The sequence below is a fragment of the Gymnoscopelus braueri genome (assembly GCF_963280865.1).
Source record: "Gymnoscopelus braueri genome assembly, chromosome: 20".
NCBI classification, from domain to species: Eukaryota; Metazoa; Chordata; class Actinopteri; order Myctophiformes; family Myctophidae; genus Gymnoscopelus; species Gymnoscopelus braueri.
The window spans coordinates 27,270,870-27,297,094 of record NC_137622.1 but is presented as its reverse complement, the minus strand read 5'-3'; the positions used below and the strand labels follow the sequence as shown (position 1 = coordinate 27,297,094).

Here is a 26,225-nt window from a genome sequence, read left to right as displayed (position 1 = left end):
ACACACACACATACACACACACACACACACACACACACACACACACACACACACACACACACACACACACACACACACACACACACACACACACACACACACACACACACACACACACACACACACACACACACACACACTTTGTGTTTGCGAACGCAGCGGAAGGAGGCGCCTCCGTGCAAGTGGAGCTTACTATGAAACCGTGCTCGGGTTGTGTGTCTGTCTGTCTGTCTGTGTGCAGTATTGTGTGCACTGCCTGTGTGCAGCCGCGCCCCCCTGTGCCTGAAATCCGCCTGCCCCTGGGTGACAAATCCTTTTAAGAAAAACTGAGCGTTCGCTTCCCGCTAGGGGTGTGCCGATACACTAATTTCACCAAACGATACGATACGATATTTGGCTCACAACTTCGATACGATTTCGATACGATACGATACGCACTTTTTTTAATATGAAAAATATATGGGGGATAAAAAAAGCAAATGCAAACAAATAATTCTGTTTTTGCATTATTCAGATATGCGAACTTATAGCTTTTCAGCTACAATAGCCGTTTTGAATCCAAATAGGGCAATAGTGTGACACCTGACCCGAAAAAAAAACAACATGTTGTCACCCTTTTCACCTCGGGGCTGTTTGCATGCCTGATTATTATTATTGTAAAAAATTGAAAACGATATTCTTTTCCCCCAAAACGATACATATCGTCACAAAAACGTATCGCGATATATCGCGGGACGATATATCGGCACACCCCTACTTCCCGCGTTTGCGCGTCTTACTTGTCTATTTAGCTGTAGAGCACAAAAAGACTTATCAGTGAGAAACTGTAATCTTTTGACATCTCTTCTCAAATAAAATGTATTGGTACTGGTAGACCTTTATTAATAGCATAGGGGAAATTCAGTTTCAGCTTCACCCAGCTGATGGCCGCTCAGATGGTCATGTTGAGTACTGGGGGTCTGTTAAAAAGTGTCTTGCAACACATACTGGACGTTCCGGGGGTCAAACCGGAGATCTTCAGACCCCATCCTGACATATAAACATCAAACATAACTGGATGATATTCCTCTGCATGTCAAATGGTCCAGAGAAAGTGTACTCACACAGCAGGCTTAACCACATGGACCCTAGTGGTCCTATTCTGGGCATGTCATATAATAGGAACATTCTGCAAAAATGTGGGAGATTTGGTATTGAAGGAAAGGGGAGGGGGCCAAGTGTAGATCCTTTATCGATTCCATTCAACCAAGTATAGGATTTAAGTGGTTAAAGCAATGCACTGGAGCCATGTGGAGGATAAGGGATGTGTGATGTGTTGTATGTAAAGACACACACACACACACACACACACACACACACACACACACACACACACACACACACACACACACACACACACACACACACACACACACACCACACACCCACACACCCACACACACACACACACACACACAATTTGTGTTTTATTTTGCTGTGAAGCAGAAAACTTCCGTCATTACATAACTGTGATTTCCACAGTATGTCAGACACAGGGCATGATCTGTGTCCTTAGAGGGAACACGAGAGAGAGGGGGAGAGAGAGAGATAGAGAGAGAGAGAGAGAGAGAGAGAGAGAGAGAGAGAGAGAGAGAGGCGGAGAGGGATGAGTGCAAAAGGAGAGGGAGGGGGGAGTTGGAACGAGGGACTGTAAGGTGACAGCCAAACGGAAATTGTTTAAAAAAAAAATGTCATAAGAGGAGGAACCTTTTGCTGTGAGGGATTTAAAATGAGGATTGTATAATTATGTCCAGGGAAGCTTTAATCCCCTCCTGAGACACACACACACACACACACACACACACATACACACCGTTCTGTTTGTTGACATTAGGTGATTCATGTGCTGTGGCAATTGAACAAGTGAAGCGTGATTTCTATGCAGTTCAGCTGTCACAATAATGATCGCACTTGGAGCTGAGCTTAGGTGGGCATACTGCTGCCTCTGCCTCTACCCCCCCCCCCACACACACACACACACACACAGATACACACACTGCTCACACTTATAGACACACATTGACGTACATATTGTCCCACATACACAGACATACTGCTGTCTCTGCCTCACACACACACACACACACACACACACACACACACACACACACACACACACACACACACACACACACACACACACACACACACACACACACACACACACACACACACACACACACACACACACACACACACACACACACACACACACACACACAGAGTACTGGTAACAAATATGCATACCCGCAAAAATCTATCCAATGTTATTAAATTATGTGGGATTGACGTCTGATGTCCGCTGTGACTATTAGAATGGATGACATGTATTTATGTCATATAGATTGGGTAGGCAAACGGTTTCGTAGAAATGAGATGGCTTCTCTCCTTCCATTTCCCTGTCTATCGAGTAATCAGTCAGCCAGCCAGTCAGAAAGTCAGTCGGCCAGCCAATCAGTAAGACAATCAGTCATTCAAATAGCCTGAAATCACTCAGAGAGTACACCGCAACACCACGGGTATTAATTTAACCCCGGTAACGCAGAAATGAACCCTTTACGGGATTAGCCTACATTCTCAGTCAAATTAACACTCAGGATTGCGCAGAGTGCTCACCCCGGTTAGCCCACTGCTGCGTTCTCATTATGCATCATGTGACCAATGTTCTTTGAACCATGCCTTCAGAAAATGCCACCTAAGCTGTTGTCCTCAGGTCAGCGCTCTGGTCAGTCACTGTCACATACACTCGTCTTCTGATGGCCAGACAGGAGCGGACGTTGGGGTGTTGAGGCTGTGTGTGTGGGGGGGGGGGGGGGTGCTTTAGCTAGCCAAGCTCAGCTAAGCTCAGTACTGTATATCCCTGCTCTTTTCCAGCCCGCAGACAACCTTGGCTTTGCAGTAGTTTGATCCATGGCCCCCGTGTCTGCTCCTTTGGCTGCTTGCCTGTTTCTATCTCACTTTTTCTCTCCCAAATATCCTTACATTGCATTATGGGATCCAATCAGTATACTAGCTACACATATGGTGTATATCTCTCCTCCTCTCTGTGTCTCTCCCTCTTCTGAGACATGGGCTCATCAACAGCAGTGTAGTTCTCTCCTCTCTTTACCCCCGTTGTGTCCCTCTGCTACCCCCCCCCCCCCCGACATACATCTACTGTATGTATGTAGATACACATGTACTGTATATCTTACATATATATTCATGTATTTATATGTAATATATATTATATCTTCCCTCTTCTCTCTATCTGCCTGTTTAGCCGGAAAGTGCAATGAACGAGTTCACTGCACGGTCAGGCATACACGTGGCTCTCAGCAGGAGATCCTAGAGCTAAAAATCGAGGATAAATGTTTTCCTCTCCCAGTAGGGGCAGGACTCGGCATGACAACGCTGTGAACTGAAAAGGAGGCCATGCTGCGATTAGGTCTACTTTGTATTTGTACAGATAGCGGGTCGTGGTTTAATTGGATTTGAATGTCTGCATTGTTGGGCTCGATTCTCCACAAGGGGAACAGGGATATTGTCCTTCTTAAAAACTGTGCGGGGTAATTGTTCGCCCAGACTCTCAAGAGTCGTAGTGATGCGACACGGCAAATGAGTAATGGCAGCACTCACACGGAAAGATGCCAGTGAAGCGGCCACACTTCATTTCTAAGTGTTATTGTCTGGGCTGTCCCTCTGGCATCACACCACAGCTTATGTAAAAATGTCAACATCTGAGTGACTTGATGTCCTCTCCTTCACCTTGACATCCAACACAGCTGACCTATTTATATTGTAGTAGTAATGGATTTCATGAATGTTTCTTCAGAGGCTGCTGGCTCACAAGGCTAGTGCTTCCCTACAAAGCCTTATATAGTCTTATGAGAACGCACGTGTTTTCAAACCTTTCGTGCCCACTGCATCAAGGGGCAGGTCAAAATCTCAAGGAACACTTGTATTCATATCCATGCAAAATAACCTATATAACACGTGTCTTATCAAACTAGAAAAAAAAAATTTAAGCCCTATTTTATACTTTCAAACATTTTCAAACAGCGGAAATTGCTTTTACTGTAGATCGTCTGTTTTTCAAAATCTGTGGAAAATGTCCTAGCGTATTGGAAAATGGGTGCACACAAACTACTGTAGTAAGTAAACAAATATTAATTTCACATTTGTATAGCTGTATATTGGAATAATAATATGTGACTGTCACGAAATCCCAAGGCACACTGTTTGGGAACCACTGGTCTAACGCACAACACAACAAAAAAAGTCCTTGACTGAACTTCAGACTTGGCGTCGGCACATTTCTGTTTGTGATGCTGAAAGACCGATATTTGGATGGCAGCACAACTGTGATCCTGATCCAGTCCTTTGTACTCATTTTCACTGCTTTAATTACAGCCAGGCCTCGTCTGCCAGAATGTCTCCAAAACAAACCGTACTCCCACCGTACTCGCAATTCATTGACATATGGAGCGGATGGTGTTCTATCTGCTCAACTCATAAAATCAATGTACCCTGTGCCCTCACAAAAAACGAAACAAAAAAGAATGCCTGGAAAAAAGCTGATTCATTCTTATAATATAATAAACTTGTGGATCTCCCTAAAATCAAAACAGTGTCATGCATATTCACTCTGTTTCACAGTGTATGAGTTTAAACAGACTAATTTAGCTTTTTAGCTTGGGCATTTTAGAAATGAATAACTAATGGGTTACAGACCTCATTATATTGATAAAGTATACACGGATTGGCTGGGACACACTACACTTGAAAAAGTCTAAATGCCACAGGAGCCGTGTCAAGAATGAAAATAAAATAAAAGAGATTTCACCATACCTGCCTGCAACCAAAATGTTGCAATTTAATAAAGCAAAAACAAAAAAAGAGTATTGAGCAATTTTCTTACCAGACCTGCCTTAGAAGAGATTCTTACCTGTACTTTCAATTGTTTTAATATTTTCTATTATTTTCTTATTCCTTTTTTTTCAGGACATACAGTATTATTATTAATTATTATCATCATCATCATTAATAATAATAATAATAATAATAATAATAATAATAATAATAATAATAATAATTATTATTATTATTATTATTGTTATTATTATTATTATTATTATTATTATTATATCTTGTTGGTATATTGTATTGTTGTGTTAGCACAATCTAGGCCAAACACATCTCAGTAGACCTTAACTCATTCACTGCCAGGAATGAATTAATAAATTCATACGTCTCCGGTCCCCTTGCCAGCGAAAACGCCGATTTTACAGTACCTTTGAAAAATCATGGAATATTCTCTTTGACCGCCGTTCTCACGGAGATCGGCTCATTACACACACAGGGGTTCGGTAGAATCGGGGGGGGAAATTGACCGGACGCGATCCTCCCTTCCAGAGCTATGGCCGTTTGAATGTGGCTTGTTTTTTGAAAAAAAATCACTATTGTGAATCCTTTAACATGAAAGGAGGCGATCTTTTTTGTTGTTGTGATCACGTGATTTCTGGGTGTACCCTTCTTCGGTGGTGCTTGGATCATTGTATTTAACAACCCCGTGCCTCCTCTTAACCCCCAGGTGTCTTATGTGAAGGCCATTGACATTTGGATGGCCGTGTGTCTGCTGTTTGTATTCTCTGCCCTGCTGGAGTATGCCGCTGTGAACTTCATCGCCCGTCAACACAAGGAGCTGCTTCGCTTCAGAAGGAGACGGCGACACATGAAGGTAAATACCGTACTCTACACGTTCTATTTTCATACCCTTCATGTTGGAATATGTTAGGGGTCTTATTGCGAACGCGGCACCTCCGACCAAGTGGAGCTTACTATGTAACTGTGCTTGGGTTGTGTGTCCATCTCTCTGTGTTCACGCTCTCATTGGCTCGCGCCCCCATGTGACTCACGCTCTCATTGCCTCGCGCCCCCATGTGACTCACGTGTGTGCACTGCCTATTTGCAGCCGGCAGAGTGCGCCAGAGTGCAGGAATGAGTGCAGGAATTTAGACAATGCTCTGCACACACACACACACACACACACACACACACACACACACACACACACACACACACACACACACACACACACACACACACACACACACACACAATGTCAATGTTCTCTCCCCATCACGGTGAAATAACACGGATTACAAGTCCGTAAATACACAATATTTTCGAGCTGTGTTCGCTTCCAGCGCTCGCGCGTCTTACTTGTACTGTTCAACATCTGCTTGATTCTTCAGTGGGTTGCTTTTAAAGACTGATTTATACTTTGTTTTGCGTGGAAATATCTATCTATGACCTGCAAGCATTATGAGCTTGTAGATCTGCGATTTTCAGCGTGCAACACTGTATAAATCAAGCCTAATTTCTCCCTTAGTGGTCAGAGCAGTAGAGAGGGGCCAGGGATGATAACACCATGCAAAGTGTTCATGTACAAAAAATAAAATCACACCCAGTGTGAAGTGGGCGGTGTGGTCACAGTGGTCATCACAGTGATGGAAGTTCACTTAAAGAAAAGTAATATTGTGGACCAACCATTGTACACACCTAACTAAAAAAAAAAACATAACCAGGGTTGGGGGGGTGCAATGGGTGTCGATGTCCAAACCTCACATATAGGGGCGGTTTCACCGCCCAAAAATCACACCCAGTGTGAAGTGGGCGGTGTGGTCACAGTGGTCATCACAGTGATGGAAGTTCACTTAAAGAAAAGTAATATTGTGGACCAACCATTGTACACCCCTAGGGCTATGCACATGTGTCATGTTTCACTAGCCAATCACAGTCCTGAATAGACTGTGATTGGCCAATCACGGTGCAGGGTTAGGGGGGTACACTGGTGGCCAATCACAGCGCAGGGTTGGGGGGGTGCAATGGGTGGGGGGGTACAATGGTGGCCAATCATAGTGCAGCGAATGTCGATGTCCAAACCTCACATATAGGGGCGGTTTCACCGCCCAAAAAAGAAAGCTTACCCATGAAGACAGGATAGGGAGAGGATATGGTGTCCAGGTAGCTCGTTCGGCACCTCAAACTCAGTGTATGAGTAGCAAGGTTTGGGTAACTAAGTTGTGCTGTAAGTATTGGGAGCTGATGGTAGGTGTTGCTCTCCCCTCCACCTCAGAAATCCATCTCCAGGGCACATTGAAAAGGGGATAGACGTTCTTGACCGATATCGACAATAAGCCGCAAAGACCTACAGTACTTTACATTACATTACAGTCATTTATCACACGCTTTTATCCAAAGCGACTTAGAAAAAGTGCATTCCAAATAGGTAGGCAAGAAAAATACTAATCACCAGAAGTCTTAAGTGCATTCTCTTCTAAAACTAGCAACTAAGAGCATACCCAGGCTAGCGCTACGGTAAAAGTACTTACTTAGGGAGAGGAGATAACAGGTCACGAGTCACAGTTGAATCTACAGTATGACATCGCCAATAGTACTGGGCCACGTGCTCAACATACTAAAGGACAAACACACACGCTTTTTACCTTCGGACCAGTTTCGCCTCTTGATGCCTCAAACCTTGAGATTTGATCATTGAATAAATGTAGTGGATGCCCACGCTCTGACTAGAAAAGAAGACCACGGGGCACATGAATCTCCTATATTCAGTCTCTTTCACTCTTTCAACCATAGAGACTTCTTTCAGCCATATAGACTTTAGTGTCAACAAAAACAGTTCCATATTGTCCCATATTGTCAAGACATAAAAGGACCTCTGTTTTTGAAGGACGCCTGTGTTTGAGAGGACATTTGGGATGAGCGGATCAGTGTGTGTAGCTGCTATTGATCCATGCCAGTGCTTGTATCTCTCAATGGGCAAACACAAAAGGCTTTGAGATTTGTTCCGTCCCACTGCCGAGGGAGACCACACAGTACCTCTGTATTTGGCTATTACTCCTATAGGTTTTTTTTTTCTCCTTATTGATTTTTGTTACTGCCTGCCTGGCCAGAATGCAGGCAAATGCCTTTCAAAAAGGATAGAGGATTAACAATTATTACGATCAAAGTTGCTACTGATTCCCAGTGGTGGAAAGTAACTAAGTACATTTACTCAAGTACTGTACGTGAGTAAAATGTTGAGGTATTTGTACTTTACTTGAGTATTTCCAATTTCCAATACTTTTACTTCTACTCCACTACATCTCAGAGGCAAATATTATACTTTACTCCACTACGATTTTTTGAAAACTTTAGTTACTAGTTACTACTTAAAAACATACATTATCACTTCAGCTAAATACATTTCGGCCATTTGAAAATAGCCGATCTACAAGCTCACAATCGCGACGCATTGTGAAATGGGACATTCTGCATAATGAGTACTTTCTACTTTTGGTACTTCAAGTACATTTTGATACTAATACTTTTGTACTTCTATTCAACAACATTTTTTATTCTGGCCTTTTACTTGTAACAGAGTATTTCTACATTGCAGTATTGATACTTTTACTTAAGTAAAACATTTGAGTACTTTTTACACCACTGCTGAATCCTCCGCTGGCAAGCCTTCGGCTTGAAGAAGAATTACAACTACCATGATAAGAGGGTGGTTTGAATTACTTCAAACTAGTTTTCTTTTACATCGGGCTGACAAACATCACAGGTGGTTGTGAAACAGGGTCAAAACTGACACTGTCAAAGCTTGACAGTGCTTGACACTGTCCCTGCACTGTCCCTTCTGTGCTCATAAATAATTGTTCTGATTTGCACATATCTATTGCTAAGGGCAAATGTGAGTGAAATAGTCACACTGTAGAGTCCCGCGGTCAGGAGAAGCTCTCTCATAGCATTGTGCTGGACAATTGGCAAAATGGGTTTGTCTACCCAGGTGTCACAGGTAGGAGGGCGGAGGGGGTGAAGAATCACACCAATGTTGTAAAAATCACAATGCGGTTCTGATGATGAAATCCTCTCCTTATCCCACACAGCCTGGGACTTTGAGCCGGTGTCGGATGTATTTTTTTTTAAATCATGAGCAGAAGGCAGGTCCTTCACATTTGATGTCAGATGCAAGGCTGAGATGCCAATGACAAGACTTATAATTGGAAAAATAAGTAAGAAAATAAATAGAGAGAGAGAGAGAGAGAGAGAGAGAGAGAGAGAGAGAGAGAGAGAGAGAGAGAGAGAGAGAGCGAGTGAGAGAGGGCGATGAGACAGAGAGAGGGAGAGAGAGAGACACTTGTCTCTGGAAATACAACATCCCAGCAAACATTGACAGACCTGGTCGAATCATTGAGAGCTCGAATGGAGCCTAAAATAAGTCATATCATTACTTGACCAATCTGGCCCAGAAAATCACCTTATTTCAACAAACGTAATTCCTAGAGGAAAGATGCTGAAATACTAAATTGTTGTAATCCTGGTCAAATCATGTATTTTTCAATCCTGGTCTGTTCTTCGGATTATTTGTGTGTTACCTTGTGTGACACCATAAACTAATTTGTGTGGATTTACAAGCTGTAGCAAGAAGGCATGAAAAAAACATTTTACACACTGGCATAGATAGCCCTTAGTGCAGGTTTAATACTTTTTGATGACTTTTGAAAACAGTTGGGTTCGGTTGTGAGCTTGTACATCGACGTGTGACACCAGGCAGCACGCAGTCAAGACTAAATCAGACAGTCCCTTGTATAAATGATCACGTGTTGAATTCGCTCCAAATAGGAGACACAGAACCAGATGACGTCATGATGACATCTTTCAGTGTCGTTCAGGACTAGGCCAGATCACAGCCGATATGGGGATGATTTTTACGTAATTTCCAGGACGTCATAAGCGGGACGTCATCTAAATTACTGTTTTGTGTCACTCAAAAACTGTCCATATGATGTCCTGGTTTTGAAGAAGATTTAAAATGGCGGAAAAGTAAGTAGGCGTAAATGGTCGTGGCCTGCATGGGAAGTTGCGTCATGAATCGAGGAAGGCAGTTTCAAGATTTATAGGTCAAATCATAAAGCGGACTGTTATAACGCCACAATTGAGTTCATTGCCACTAATTTGTGTTGTAGTTTGCAAGATTAGCTGCAGGGTGGTTTAAGATGATAACCAAAAGCTGTTGTCTCATTCTCTCACTTTGTTCTTGTTTTGACATCGAATAGCTTGCATTTTTCATCAGTAATTTTGATCTAAATGAAGATCGAACGTCTCTGCTTTGGAAATACATATTTTTTAAGTTCTTCCCTTAAGTTGCATATTCTTAGTAAATAATGCTGTCAGTTTTTCCAAAGACTGGTCATTCTTTGGTTGGTTCTGTCTTTTAAAGCATTTAATCAATCAGTTTTATCTGTCCTGTTGAATTTATCAGTCCCAGGCTTTAGTATTGAATAAGAAGTAAACCTGTCAGTCAATATGGAAGTGTTGTTTGACTGAGTGCTGACAAAAACACTGTGTGTGTGTGTGTGTGTGTGTGTGTGTGTGTGTGTGTGTGTGTGTGTGTGTGTGTGTGTGTGTGTGTGTGTGTGTGTGTGTGTGTGTGTGTGTGTGTGTGTGTGTGTGTGTGTGTGTGTGCTTGCGTCCACGCGTTTGTGTAAGGTTATCTGGTATTTATGTTGTTTGTTTATTGTGTGTTTTTTAAACCACTATTTAGTATATTTTCCAAATTTCTTTATAAACTCTTGATTTTATACTTTTTTTGATTTTATACTTATGATTTTATAGTGAAATTACTTTTATTGCGAACGCGGAAGGAGGCGCGACGAAGCCGCGCCTCCGACCAAGTGGAGCTTACTATGTAACTGTGCTTGGGTTGTGTGTGTGTGTTGTCTCTGTGTTCACGCTCTCATTGGCTCGCGCCCCCATGTGACTCACGCTCTCATTGCCTCGCGCCCCCATGTGACTCACGCTCTCATTGCCTCGCGCCCCCATGTGACTCACGTGCGTGCACTGCCTATTTGCAGCCGCCAGAGTGCGCCAAAGTGCAGGAATTTAGACAATGCTCTGCACACACACACACACACACACACACACACACACACACACACACACACACACACACACACAATGTCAATGTTCTCTCCCCATCACGGTGAAATAACACGGATTACAAGTCCGTAAATACACAATATTTTCGAGCTGCGTTCGCTTCCAGCGCTCGCGCGTCTTACTTGTTTAACTATAAATAAGAACAGTCCAGACTGGAATTATAAAGCACATGTGTACCCTTTAAGTCCACTTTACTTAATCAAATAACAAATAACCAACAGGAACTAGTTTCGATCCATTCAGTGCACACTCTTTTTAGAATGAGGGAAAAACTACCTCAGTAAACAGACAGACCTTTTCTTCACAAAGATACACACACACACACACACACACACACGCACACACACACACACACACACACACACACACACGCACACGCACACACGCACACACACACACAAACACACACATGCAAACACCCTGACTGGTGCCCTGACTGTCTCCAGCTCCACCATCCCTCTCTCTGATAGGGGAGGAATGAGAGGCACTGTCTCCCACAGGCAGCCAACTGTTGACCAGGATTGACCCAATTCTAGTGCATCTACCACCTGTTATATCATAGGAACCAAAAAAAGAAGATATACAGCACACACACACACACACACACACACACACACACACACACACACACACACACACACACACACACACACACACACACACACACACACACACAGAACTTGAGCTTATTAGGGTCCTTTTATTTCACTTAACGTCCCTGACCAACTAGCTTAGCAATACGTTATAGTTTCACTCAGCCTTCCTCAATAACTCAACATCCAGCATATATGCAATTTGAAAACAATTATTAACTATTCTGTCCACCACGGCTAACTGAGACGGCAAGCTCGTTGATGCGCGAAGCGATCGGCCACTTGGCGCAGGAAATCACTCGCTTAGCAGCTCGCTCGGGCATGCCTCACGAGCCTCAAGGCCTCGTTGTGTGTGTGTAGCAGTTCAAGTTCAATATTTATTCATTTTTATTATTTTATTTTATGTTTTTATTGTTTTCTTTATAATGTAGTGTATGCCACTGGGGTACAAGCCACATCCAAAGCTCATTAGCATTCATTTTAGTGGGACTGGTCCCTGTGGGAACGTAGCTCATAATGCATACAAGAGTTCATTACCATATCATTCTGTCCTGAGTGAGTCAAGCTATAACAAATCCCTACTTGACAAAAAAAAAGAGACTGGCTTGTGTGACCACACAAGAAGACACAAGATACAAAAGGTCATCCTGTAAAAGAAATGACTCGTCGTGTTTCAAGTAATCAGTAACCATATGTCCTTAAAGGACGACTTCACCCATTTTCAACATATATCTATCTTCATATAATTGGTCCTCACTAATGCTCACTATAATATGGTACCATTTTTGTCTGCCCTGTCTGTGTCTCAGAGGAGGGCTGTGGACAGTTCAGAAACCTGCCTACCAGTGACATCGTCGATGGGCAATCCAAGCTAATAGAAACTGCAGGCTTTCTATTCCTGGAAAGTTGTTGTTCTCGCATTTAAAAAAATCTTGTTTAAAAAAGGGGTTTCTGAAGTGTCCACAGCCCTCCTATGAGACATTATGAAGATTAAAAATATTGAAAACGGTCGTCCTTTAAGTGTCTTTAAGTAAGACTACCTGCTCAGAAAGACATGGGAGTGGGGGTTTGGGATTGATCGGGCATCAAGAGAGAGAAGAGGAAGACTACAATGGAAGAGGAGGAGCAGTTGTTGCTGAAGAAAAAAAGAACAGAGCAACAGAGAGCGAGACATACAAAGACACAGAAAGAGAGCAAGAATTGCGGTCCTCGAGCGTCACACATTTTTAATTAACCTCTCCGTCCGGTTGCTCTAATATGACTCTAATGTGATCGGCAGCACAGAGCCCAGGGCCCTGAGAGGGCTATCAGTCAGAACTCAGCTCCACTGCAGAGGAAACTGTCACTAGCAGGCTTCACACCATAAACCAAGACAATGCTGCAGCCTCCCCACTTAACCCTTTAAAGACCGGGAACGCATCCGTGCAATTTTAAGATGTCTTTGGCTATTCACAAAATAGCAGATATACAAGCTCATAGCGCAGAACCGAGTGCTGCGCTATGAGCTTGTAGATCTGCTATTTATTTTTTTTATCTTGAAAATGTGTGCAAATCTTTGAATATATATATTTTTAAGCGAACATATGTACCTGTCAAATGTCTCAACAAATGTCTTAATTTTTCTGAAAAACTATTGTTGTTATATCAGTGGTGCTCAAACTTTTTCTTGTCAAGGACCCCCAAATGTATATGTTTCTGGCCGCCGATCCCAATCAAAACATGTTGTTCCAGGGACCCCCCCCCCCCCCCCAGAAGCAAAGATTTGAGTTACAAATGTTCACTTAAAAAAAATATGTATACTCAAAGATTAGCACAAATTTTCACGAATCTTCAAAAATAGCAGATATACAAGCTCATAGCGCGGCACTCGGTGCCGCGCTATGAGCTTGTATATCTGCTATTTTTGAATAGCCAAAGAAATCTTAAAATGACACAGATGCGTTCCCGGTCTCATTGGGTTAAAGCCCTTTCTCACCTAATTCAACGAAGAGAAGAGAAGAGAAATAATACAACTCTCGTGTTTGCAGTAATGAGGTTTGTTGATGTAGAAAAGAAGGGAAAAAAACAGAAGACATTTTATTCTCAAATGAAACCCTGTTACTAATGGTATCATTATCATTAAGAGACCGCACAGAGCTGGGCAAATGGTTGCACTGGGCAAGAGCCCAATAATCTGTGGCTATGTCAAAGATGTAATACTTGCGTCAGGAGTATTTCCGGGTTTTTGCTTTTTCAGTTGAATAAAGGTCCTAAACCATATTCAAGCTATAACTAGAAACCTGAAAAGCAAGCACATTTGCAACGTAGTGTATTCAGTATAGGGATGAATAGGCAGTTTCATTGAAAATTATGCTGATTATTAATTTGCCTGAGCTACTTTTTCCCCCCACTTAACAGAATTGTACACATTGTAAACAGTTACTACTACTGCGGTAGGATTAAAACCAGACAAGATACGATAATTAAATCAACCACACCACATAAGACAGAGAATAATAGAGCTTCCAGAGGACAAATTCCAGGTCATGATTACAAAACTAAATTCCTGGCGGAGAATTGGCTGGGATTTGGGTTAAAACATTAATGAGTTAAAGGCATTTGGAATTAACTTAAGGCAAGAAATAGAGTCTATAAACTGTGCTCCTCAAAGAGCGCAAGGCTATCCAGGGCCTGCAAAATTTGGAAGTCAGTCAATTGAAATGGAATATGAAAAATGGGACTGATACATCTCGATCATATGACTCCAGAGATAATGTGTGTGATTTTGTGTGACATTTGTAGGATAGCAAAAGGTATGTTTTGAAGAAAATGGCAGAAAATATACCAATGGTCCAGCGAGTTAGAGATTACCTGCACGCACGCACGCACGCACACACACGCACACACAAACACACAGATGGGCGGGAGGATTTCGGCCGGCTGGAGACAATAATGGTGTGGCCTCCCTGTCCAATTTTCTGCAATCAGTATCAAGTTACTATGGGAATAGTGTGTGAACGAAGCCGCACACAATCATATAGTGGTGTTCAGTGGCGAAGCCGCAATATACAGGCTGGCTGCTTGAGTGCATGTCATAGTGTGGTGACCTTCTATGTATCATTTGGCCAAATAGATGAGGGCAATCTTTATAAATGCTTCAACTATCCTGCCGTTTATTAAGATTGCCTAGAGGAAGGGTGGACCGCGGACTGAACTCACTGCGAGGCGCACCGTTGCTCCGATCCGCACCAAACTTGGCACAAACACTGTTCAGGGGTCTGCCAACAGAATAGGGGGCCCCATCGGGGGACAGGTTAGGCGGGCATCGGAAGAACAGATCGGAGGAACCCCCCCAAGCCCCCTGGGGGCCTGGAGGGGTTCCTCCGATCTGCACAAAACTTGGCACAACACACTGTTCAGCGTCTGACATGGCCATGGGATCAGTCATACCCAGGGGAAGCCTTCAGCCTTTAGTGTGTGTCCATACAGCCAGACAGACATCCCCTGTCCTAGATGGCTTGGCCTTCAGGCTCCATGGCTCCCCATAATGTAGAGTACATTTGTTTGGACGGGTTCAGTGCTGACTGGCTATATGTTGTAGGAAGGGAAGCTGCAGCGGCATAGCAGCATTCCCAGGTGTGCTGATTTCTGTGTTTTCCACCCTGATGCTTTATTGATTCATTAGTGACACTGATTGTCCAGAGAGAGAGAGAGAGGGAGAGAGAGAGAGAGAGAGAGAGAGAGAGAGAGAGAGAGAGAGGGAAATAAAGCTATAGGGAGAAAGTGCATAGTCCTACACTTGTCTTAAATAAAAAAGACAGAGAGAGAGCCCATGAAATAGACACTGCAGTCATTCGAGAGAGCGGTGGAATGAGAGAGAGAAAGAAAGAACAGAAAGAAGATGGAGAGCAGAATGGAGAGAGAAACAGCCAGAGAGGAAAAGCAACAGAGAGAGGCTGAGGCGAGGAAAGCGGCGCTCGGGAGAGTGATGCGAGTCAACGCGTCCGTGTTGCTCTGCAGGGGAGGGGGAGTGGGGTGTGACACAGAGTGATGTCCCCCCCTGGTGGGCGTGCAGGGCAACTGCCAAAAAGGAGCAGATCAATAGCAGCCATTCATGCTTGAAGGATGGGCCTGGCTGGCAGCAGTTCCCTGCTTTAAAACAGACCACAACTCTCCAGAGTGAAACAGAGAACTCCTTCAGAAGTGAAAGTGTGGTGGAGGATTTAACGTTTTCCTGCTGTCATTGTATAAAAAAGGAATCCCCACCAATGCAGCCCTCACAGTGGTGTAAAGTAACTAAGTACATTTACTCAAGTACTGTACTTAAGTACAGTTGTGAGGTATTTTTGCTTTACTGGAGTATTTCCAGGAGTGTGTGTGTGTGTGTGTTTCACATGGGGGCTACTACTCCACATTTTAGCATTAGAAGACATTTGAATTGGTGTTTTATTTTTGGTATTGTGAATCATTTATCAGCACATAAATCAAAATGCATTTAAACAGCTCACTGGATGTGAGCATTGTGGACAATAAGATGACACGCAGCCATTTCTGTTGAATGCATCAAAAATAAATTGGCCTACATCACATCGGCCAAGAAGTCGCTGTGCAGTTCTGTATCACAGTGTGGTGCTAAAATAAGTGATGACATGCTTTAAACAGCCTCAAGGTAGAAAGCTACCAAAGGTCCTTTTCAGCATGAGGATGGAAATAGCTGAGCGGAAACATGGGACATTAAAAAAACAAAAAAGGAATGCCTCACACACGCACACACACACACTCCACCCCCAAATTACTGTATTCGTCTTGACAATTACAATTACTATCGTTTTAACGTATCTTCTATTTGATACCTAATCAAATTTTATCTTCTAATTTATCGAAAGCTTTGCTAAGGGATACTTATTACCAAGTGTACTTACGGCAGTATAATAACTCAGGCTTTCTTTGTAATTCACATGAAAAAAAAAGAAGTAAGACCATTTAAAAACACAATTTAAAAATCTAACTGAAATACAGATTGTCTGATATTCTCTCCAAGATAACAGATTCGTCTGCACACATGAACAAAATACAGTACCGATGTCATAATGGGGCAGATGCCCCTTTTAAACAATGTCCCTCACTCTATGCTGTTGTGTTGTTGTTGTTGTTGTTGTTGTTGTTGGTGTTTTGGGGAGTGTCAGACTATAGCATATCAGTAAAGTAGTGAGGAGTAGTTGCCCTTCAGCAGAAAGATGGCATTTTACAACTTACAGAGCCGTATTACTATTAGTGGATGAAACACGTTTGTTTTGATAATCAGCTCATTAGTCACGATAGCTTTGATTAGCGTGTGTGTGTGTCTGTGTGTCTGTGTGTCTGTGTGTGTGTGTGTGTGTGTGTGTGTGTGTGTGTGTGTGTGTGTGTGTGTGTGTGTGTGTGTGTGTGTGTGTGTGTGTGTGTGTGTGCGTGGCAGGGGGTTCATTCTCCCATGATGATTTGCCTGTTCATTAAGCTAGTCTCTCTAAACACCTTGATCTGGGAGGTTGTGCTGCAGCTTTGGGAAACAAGGGGAGATAAGAGAGTGGGGATTAGCCAGTGTAAATAAACAGCGAGAGCGATAGGCCACAGTCCCTCACACTTAACCTCTAGACCGCAGGTTTTCAAAGTGGGGGCCACGGCTTTCACCACAAGACCTTCTTCAGGACATGTCCTGAAGAAGGTCTTCTACCAAAAGCTCAACTAACAAATTCGAGGTTGTTTGCATTACGAGTCTCTGCTTTGATATAGTGAAAAACATTAAAAAGTGCATTAACTAGAGCTTTTAATTTCATGCACACTGACTGTACCAGCATTTTTCATTATGACACGTTCTGGCACCATGCACAGATAGTAGGCAACCTGTCAGAATTTCAATGATGCCGGTTATTACTGTAATTGTTTACCAGTGTGCCTGATGCACATCCATTGCTACACTAATCAGAAAAATGAAGGGAGAGGTGAATTCCCCTCTCAGTGAGCGAGCCAAAACAAAATGGTGGAGACAACAGGGGAAATACAACTTCTGATTGAAAATGGAAAGGATAAAGAGAGACGCAGAGTTGGGTACTTTGTAAGCAGTACAATAAAAAAAAGCACACTGGGGGTGCCCTGTGGCTCAGCAAGTTAGCATGCCTCTGCTCTCTCTCTAGCCTTGGTTTCCTGTATATCTATCTACAGCACACTGACCTAAAAATGCCCTATTTGTTTATTTATTATTAGTTTTTACAGCACGTTGGAAATCTGGCATTGTGTGTGTGCAGTCTAGTGTCAAAGAAAAACGCAGCCAGGAGGGGGAGATCAGTGGAGCTCGGCTCCGGCACAATTTAACCCCTGGTGACGTACTAAAGTCTAATGCTTCAATAATAGATGACCTCACCTTTTCCAGAAATGTTCCAGAAGTTGCCAATACTGTATGGCAGGGGTCTTCAACAGGGGGTCCGGGACCCCTAGGGGTCCTCAGAGTTACTACAGGGGGGCCGGCAAATCTTTGTGTGATAGGATAATTTCTTTTACATTAACCACTTGAATTGAACCCTATAGAATCCCTATTCTTAGGAGAACTTTAGGCAAAAATAGCAGATCTACAAGCTCACAACGCCTCGCGCTGCAAGGCGTTGTGAGCTTGTAAATCGGCTATTTTTGGCAAAGAGGTATAGTTGTAGAGGGAAAAAAGAGCAGATCAAGTAAAAAAATATATAAGTTTTATCTGAAAAAATTGTATACAATATAGTGGGGGTCCCTGCTTCATCTCTCTCTCAGCTAGGGGCCCTTGGTCTGAAAACGTTGAAGACCCCTGCTGTATGGAATTTCAAAATCTAACAAACTGCGCTATGCGTTCAAAGTGGTCATCAGTAATGAAAAATATACTGTGACTCAAACATGCAATACCACTGGTATGGGCAAGAAGGTCAATGATTAACACATTGTGAACATAAAGAAGTATCCATCTCATCATAGAAGTATGAGACTGGTTGCATTTGAAAGCTTCTCTCTTATTTTTGAACACCTCTGGGCCAAATAACAAATGCTCACATGCGCGACGATGCACTGTAAAACAATATGTAAAATTAAGCACCAACAACAAACATGAACAAATGAAACACAATCAAATTAGGTTGTCAATCAAAGCACTAGCAGACAACTCGAGGCACAAAGCAGTAACTTATTATTATGCCTGTTTGTAGGCTTGCCTCAAACTTAAACACATAATGGTAAAGAAAGTTGTCATCCATAGAGAAAACACACCAACACAGTGATGTGTTAGTTAATGTAATTTGTCGCCCCCTCCACGGCGAGAGGAAACAAACTTCACTGCAGTGGTGTAAAGTAATAAGTACATTTACTCAAGTACTATACTGTACTTTTGAGGAAGTTTTACTTTACTGGAGTATTTCCCATTTTCAATACTTTTACTTCTACTCCACCACATCTCAGAGGCAAATATTATACTTTTACTCCACTACAATTATTTGAAAACTTTAGTTACTAGTGCAGATACAAATTATTATATTATATTAAACACATTAACCACTTTAGCCCTATTTAATATATAGGCTATTTGAAAATAGCCGATCTACAAGCTCACAACGTGTCGCATCGCGGCGCGTTGTGAGCTTGTAGATCTGCTATTTTCAAACATGAAGTACTTTTACTTTTGGTACTCTTAAGTATATTTTGATGCCAATACTTTTGTACTTTTACTCAAGTACCATTTTGAACACAGGCCTTTTACTTGTAACAGAGTACTTCTACATTGTGGTATTGATAGTTTTACTTAAACATTTGAGTACTTTTTCCACCACTGGGAGTGAGATAGTGACAATTCCAGGACCCTGGACAGTTCCTCAGTGCCTAACAAATTAGGCTAATGGATTTTGACAGTGCTCAATTATCAACTAAAATACAACAGACCTACGTTTATGTTTTATTTATTCCTTTCACTCCTCATTAGTAGAGCTGAAGGCGACGATTGTGACGATGAAACTCCCTGAGAACGGTATCATTCCATTCATTTTTGGCATATTACGCTCCCTGCAGCAAATCTCTCCTAGTGGAAGGATTTAAAAATGGGGTGCCATGATATTTTTCAACCCTAAAACCTGATCATAAGGTATTATTATTATGTAAGGATTTTTTTCAACAAAAAAAAAGTGTACAGAAATGGTTAAAATTATGTTTTTATGTGGACACGCCTCCAGTTCATTAAGTATACCTGGTTCTCACCTTAGCACCTCCTCCACCACCTTAGCACCACCCACCTGTCCTAGTCCCTCCTCCTCCTCATGCCCACACCTGTTGTGTTATGATAATGAGGGGGAGGGTATGGCTTTGTGATGTCACTAAAGCGCTGTTTCTCTATTGGCACGTTTGACCCTCAAGGTTTCAGCCTCCAGGAAGAAACTCCAAATAGTCAGAGAAGACATAAAACACCATAAAAACACCACCGGGGGGCTTTATGAAGTTCTATCAACCTCATAGACACATGAAAAACAGAAAAAGTGCAAAAACATGTCACCAGCTCTTTAAAAGAATCTGACTCTGCACTAATTGTAGCCTTGTATTAGTCTGTATTTCTAACCTTTGAATTAATTTGGAAATGTCTTTATTTTTTAATATGTATTAATAATGTATACACTAGTATTTAACATTTTTTATTATTAAATAATAACATGTTGGTGGGGTACTGGTCAAACTGGATGGGGGGGGGGCAAAAAGTCCAATCTGTGCTGGCATTGCCCCTAAATAGAGCATAACAGTGGCCACCATGTTTTTCACAGGAACTGATGACGGAAGTAGAAATCCCATTCATTTTCTCCGTAGTCGTTTCAGAAAAATGCTTATATTAAGAGTTTTAGCCTGGAATCAAGCCAACCAGCATACTGATGAATCATTCATGATCATAAAACATTTGATTGATTTGAAACATTGATTTGAAAAGGAAAACGGATAATAAAAAAGGTGACGGTACAAGGACTGTGTGCATATTTTAAGATTAAAGGAACTACTTCTCCCATAAGCCATTATCCATTAGCCTTTCCAATGCTGTCAGACAAAACGATTGTTTAGCTTTCTTCTTTTTAACTTTAATCGTTTTCTTTATTATAGTCTTTTTTATTGTCAATAATGTGGTAAAATCTTGTAGTTGACTGATAGTGATTTTCAACGACAATTTACGTTTGTGTCTCCGGTCTGTGGGACTTAGGATAGCAGAAACTCACATGATGGCCATAACCAGGGTTTCCAGATCTGCTTATTATAATTTCCCCGCAAGATTTTATTTGAAAATAGCTGATGTATGTGTTAAAGTGCTCATGTGGCCCATAGTCGCTTCTTTTGGGCTGGTTTTCCTAGACCTGGCTGCTTGTTTCTCTCACAGAATCTGGCAACACTGGCCATAACATTTCCATTGAAACGCGAGCTCCACCAATCCGAGACATGCACTGCTACACTAAAGTTTTTTTTCTTTAAACTAGATTGATTGCAAAGAGACGTGTGGCTTTTTCACTAGTAAGAGACCACACCTTCTGCTTAAGTTTAACAGGTTTTATTGAACGAAAATGGGTGGATGTGTGTGGATGCGGAACCCGGGAAGGGCGAGACTCAGGGTGGGGGGAAGTATGTCTCGGGAGCGGACGGCCACCGGGGCTTGATCGGGTAGCGTCGCCTTCGCTCGGGATACGGCCCCCAAAAGAGCAAAGAGATGGAACGGAGTCTAGGGACGGAGGGGGAGTGAGTGCGGGGACCCCAATCGGGGGGGAACGGAGCGACGGGTTACGTTCGACCCAGGTGGAGATGGGCATTACGAACGTCCTGGACGTTACTCCTGATATAGGAGTGGTAGGCCTGGGAGGACCAGCGGCCGAGGACGCGGATCAGGTGGTCCGAGAGACCCTGTTTAGAGGCGGTGGAAGCGGCGCCGATGCGGAGGGAGTGGCCCGAGTAGAGCTGGGAAGGAAGGCCGGACAGGGTGAGAATTTGGCGGAAGTGGCGGTGGAACCAGAAGCGAGTGGCTATGGTACCGGTTTCTGAGGTAAACAGGGGGTCTTGTGGTGTGGCGTCGAGAGATAATCTCAGGGTGACGTACCTGGAAAGGGGTTCATAGGGACTGAGTGGAGTACCGGTTTTGAACAGGTGAATGACGGTGGACCGCCCTAGCTGGTCTGTTTTGCTGCGCCTGAGTGTGAAGGTGAGGGAATCGGTGGAATGAAATGCGAGGTCGGAGAGGCTAGGGTGACGTGAGGGGTTGAATTGGGAGGAGGAGGACGTGAACTCGGAGCAGCGTAGGAACCCGAAGAACGCGAGCAGAAGCATGCATTCGAGGGTGAGGTCGATCAGGGGGGAGTGGTAGCCGGAACGGAGGGTGACCAGGCAGCTGAGGAGCAGGTCGGAGGTGAGTGGGTGGCGTTGGGAAGGAACCGGAGTCTCGCTGCGTGCGAGGCCTCGGAGCAGCATGGAGACGTGGGGGTGCGTAATGGCCGGGCAGGGGGAACCGTGTATTAATTTGAGGAAGAAATTGATGCCGCTCAGGTAGACGTGCAAGGTGGAGGTGCGGAGTTGGAGTTGGGAGTGAGCGTGAGTGACGAAGGCGGCAATGATGGAGACGTGTGTGGAGGGGAAGGGGACGCCTGCGGAGGCGTGGAACCTTTTGAAGGCGTTCCAGGCGGTGAGGTAACTGGTGAGGGTTCCGGGTGAGTATCCGTTGAGGACGTGATGGCGGGCTTGGACGAGGAGGTGGTGAAGCTGAGGGGTCAGTGGAATACTGTCTCCGAAAATGGAGGAACAGGAGTGGGGTCCAGGTCTGCGTCCGGGGCTAACTGCCGAAATTTCTGAAAAGAGAAGCGGGAGAGGGAATCTGCGATTAGGTTGAGGTGACCGGGGATGTGAGCTGCGCGGATGATGAACTGGTGGGTGACGGAGGACCAGGTGAGACGGCGGAGTAGGGGCGAAATGTCCACAATGAGGCGCTTCTTCCCGGAGAGGTGTGGTTGAGGACGCCAGCTGGGCGGCGACGTCGGAGCGTGTAGCCCGGGTGGGCGGGGCCGCTCGAGGTGCGTCAGCATCTGCAGCGTGGTGGTGCGCGAGATGATCAGCATGAGTAGCCCGGGTGGGCGGGGCCACTCGAGGTGCGTGTGGATACGCAGCACGGCGGTGCGCGAGATACGCATGGAACAGCGCGGCCTTGCGGTCCGTGCGGCGAAACGGAACGCCGTTCGCCGCTAGCACCCGGTGCAAGCCGGGGACCGTAATCTCAGAGTAAGAGAGCTGAGGCGAGACGAGCTCTGGTGCGTAGCGGCGGGAGGAGGTGGAATGGAACGAGCGCTCCGAGCCGCTGTTTCGAACGGGAAGAGGCGGCGGAGGCTGGTCCCGCCTCGGCTGGGCTGGTGGTATTTGCGCCGAACTTCGGCGGCTCCGAGAGTCCGAGCCGGACGGGCCGGTGTCGGGGATGACACCCTGGCTGCCCGGCGAGGAGAAGAGGTCCTCGTCCGAGGCGTGGAGGACCAGCTCCTGCTGGTCCATGGCTGCGGAGCGCCGGTGGAGAGAAGCTGGAAAAGAAACGGCGCGGCGGGCAGCAAGTTGTTTTTTCGTTGCTTTTTGTTTTACCTGTGGCTGTGGATTCTAGCTGACTGAGGAGACAAAACGGTAAGCAAGTTTTTTTATAAAGTAAATGTGGTAACAAGCTGATTAAACGTGAATGAAAGCTTTCAGGACAGAGTACAACGATAAGGTTTTACTTTGCGCGGACTGAATGTTTGGCGTTCGAGACCACGTAAGTAGTAGGAACGAGGAGCAAAGGCTCACGGCTGAATTTAAGCCCGTCTACTGAGGTGATTGTGACGTGAGATTGGCTGGCTGATAATGGAAGGCAGGTGTAGGTGATGAGGTGATGGCGAGCGGGGAGTTGCCGAGTTAAGCAGAGGGCGGTCTCCACTCCTGAACTTACGTTGTATACAACTGCATTACGGGAGCATTCAGCACCATTTTACAACCAGGACCCCTGTGGTAAATTTACATTGGATTGTTACGACATTATAGCTGATAATACAGTTCTCTATAAATATTCCCGACACCACACTGTTCGCCTCTACGTCCCTCCGTGGCGCTGTGTTACACTGTTGGTGCACACTGTTACGTTCAGGCTTAACGCAAGGGCCTGCAGCCCACTGCACCAAGCTCTGGGGGGGGGGGGGGGGGGGTACAAACCCCTGGCACCGTCAATCAACTACAACACGTTATTCTTTTATTTGTTTTCAATCCCATGCCTGCTTGCTTTGTGCCTCAGTGTCTCACCCGCTGGTCTGCTCATGCGTCACCATCTAATGCTGGATGCATTAATTATCACAACATCGTATACTGACACTTCACAGCATAAGTGAGGAGGATACACAAAACATGTCTTGCTCACTGCCTGAAAGCCAATCAGATCTGTCAAATCAGACACCGGTCTCCTTAACTGTACCAAGAATCTTATCTAAATCTGGTGACGGTGCTTTTAGTCATTATGGTCCTCTATGCCCTGGAACAAACCACCCCATGACCGGAGGTCTGCTACACCTGTGCCATCTTTTAAAAGCAGGCTTAAGACCTACCTATTCTGTCAGGCTCATGGTTAGTCAGTCTCTCTCTACAGTATATGTGTGTGTACGTGGTGTTGCTGTATCCTGTGTGGATATAATGCGTTAGTTATGGGGTGGAGTATTAATGGGTCATAAATGCTGTATCATGTAAATGTGTGGATGAATGATGAGGTTTTTCTTTTTATTGCTTTATTTTATGAGTGTGTGGGAGGGATTATTGTACATTGTATTTCTATTTATATATATGCAGATGTTCCATAGTCTTTTTTTGTGAAGCACATTGAGTTTACATTGTATGTGCTACATACATTAAATTGACTTGACATGAATACATTGGGTTCCATGATAAGACCGCATTTACAGAATAGATAGAAACCCTCACGTTGGCACTGTATGTATTTTGAATTGAAAAAATCCTTCGCTAATATACAGATCTTTAGGTGTAAAAACACAGTAGACCCATACAGGTCAAGTTGGTTACATTTGTACACTCTCAGAGTTAAATTAACACTTTGGTTTTACTGTGAAGTTGACTCGGGCTCAGCCATAGAACGGACGAACTGGAGGAGGCTACATTATGCAGAATCTCATCAGTTGAGTGATTTAATGAGCCGAGAGACTCTCAAATCTCACCCCAACGCAACCTGGTGTCCATGTCCAAAGACAGTGATAAGTGTTGAACAATTTTCTCCTTTTCTTTGGCCAATCCTAGAGCAGAGGCAGGGGCGCCAGAGTAAACATGAGTCCAGATAAGACTACCCCAGCACTCAGTCGAGTCGATACACTCATATCCACCGTAATATTAATCCTCAAACATCCTGAGAAGCTTCCAGCGGCTTTATCCACTGAAACCGTATATACTTAGTTGACTGGGGTCCCCGACGGGTCTATACTTGGTCCGCTCCTGTTTTTCCCTCTACACCAAATCTCTGTCAATTTTCACCTATTTTGTTCGCTTGTTTTGCCCAGAATGGGGAACGATAGGGTTCATGTGGTTAAAGAGGAAGACGGCATGAGAGAAACAAAGAGGGGATTTACGGGGGGGGGGGGGGGGGGGGACAGCAATAGAGTAAGAGAGGGAGAAGGGACAGCTGGAAATGAATCCAAGGGAAAATGAATAAGAAAGGAGGACATATCTTCAGTTTTTTTTCTCCATGCTACTCTGAAAGCTGAAATTGCTTTGGGGGAGAGGGGGGGGAGTCACGCAACAACGCGACACAAGCCATGAAATCCCTCCAGCCCCTGTCAGCAGATAGATACAGACGATAGTTAGGGGTGACACCTTCCAAAACAGGTTTATGTAAATGAGGGCGCCCTAAAACAAGTATGCAAAGGGTAATATTTGCAGAGAGGAGATGGTTGCAGATATTGCATCCCCCATGCATTTGGGAGTCCTGGCTCCTCCTAATTCATCACATCAGCGGGCTAAGAGATATAAATGCATCAATCAGGAGAGGAAAGCATGATAGATGAGAGTGAGCCAAGGGGACTCTCTCTCTCTGTCTGTCTGTCTGTCTGTCTGTGTCTCTCTCTCTCTCTCTCTCTCTCTCTCTCTCTCTCTCTCTCTCTCTCTCTCTGTCTCTCTCTCTGTCTGTGTCTGTCTGTGCCTCTCTCTCTCTCTCTCTCTCTCTCTCTCTCTCTCTCTCTCTCTCTCTCTCTCTCTCTCTCTCTCTCTCTCTCTCTCCATATGTCTCTCTTTTTCCTTGTGCCCCATCTGTTTCTCTTTCTTTCACTTATTTTCTTCTTTCACAATTTCTCTCTTCCCCTCCCCACCGCCACTCTTTTCTTTCACATCGCCTCTCTCTTTGTCTAACTCTCTCTCTCTCTCCCTCTCTCTCTCTCTCTGCATCATGCCGCACACCATAACTCAACACTTTGAAATGCAGTTAAGAGGATAAGGAGACGAGAAGGGGGAGGAGGGGGTGGGGGGGGGTAGAAAAAGGAGGCGATGAGAGGAGAGGAGAGCTACATCTCCAACGTGTGGCCATAAATCGCTCCTGCAGTCCAACCCAAAGGGCAAAGCTCCGTT

The 26,225-nt window shown here is 44.2% G+C and overlaps 1 protein-coding gene across 1 annotated transcript in view; it reads left to right on the top strand.

The window, feature by feature from the left end:
- glra1 (glycine receptor, alpha 1) overlaps positions 1-26,225 on the top strand; it is a gene marked incomplete at its 3' end in the record, with an annotated part of 119,265 nt that overhangs the window by 77,280 nt on the left and 15,760 nt on the right. The window contains exon 9 of the mRNA XM_080415797.1: positions 5,612-5,758. Coding sequence (XP_080271923.1) covers positions 5,612-5,758 — 147 coding nt within the window. The remainder of the gene's footprint in view (positions 1-5,611; positions 5,759-26,225) is intronic.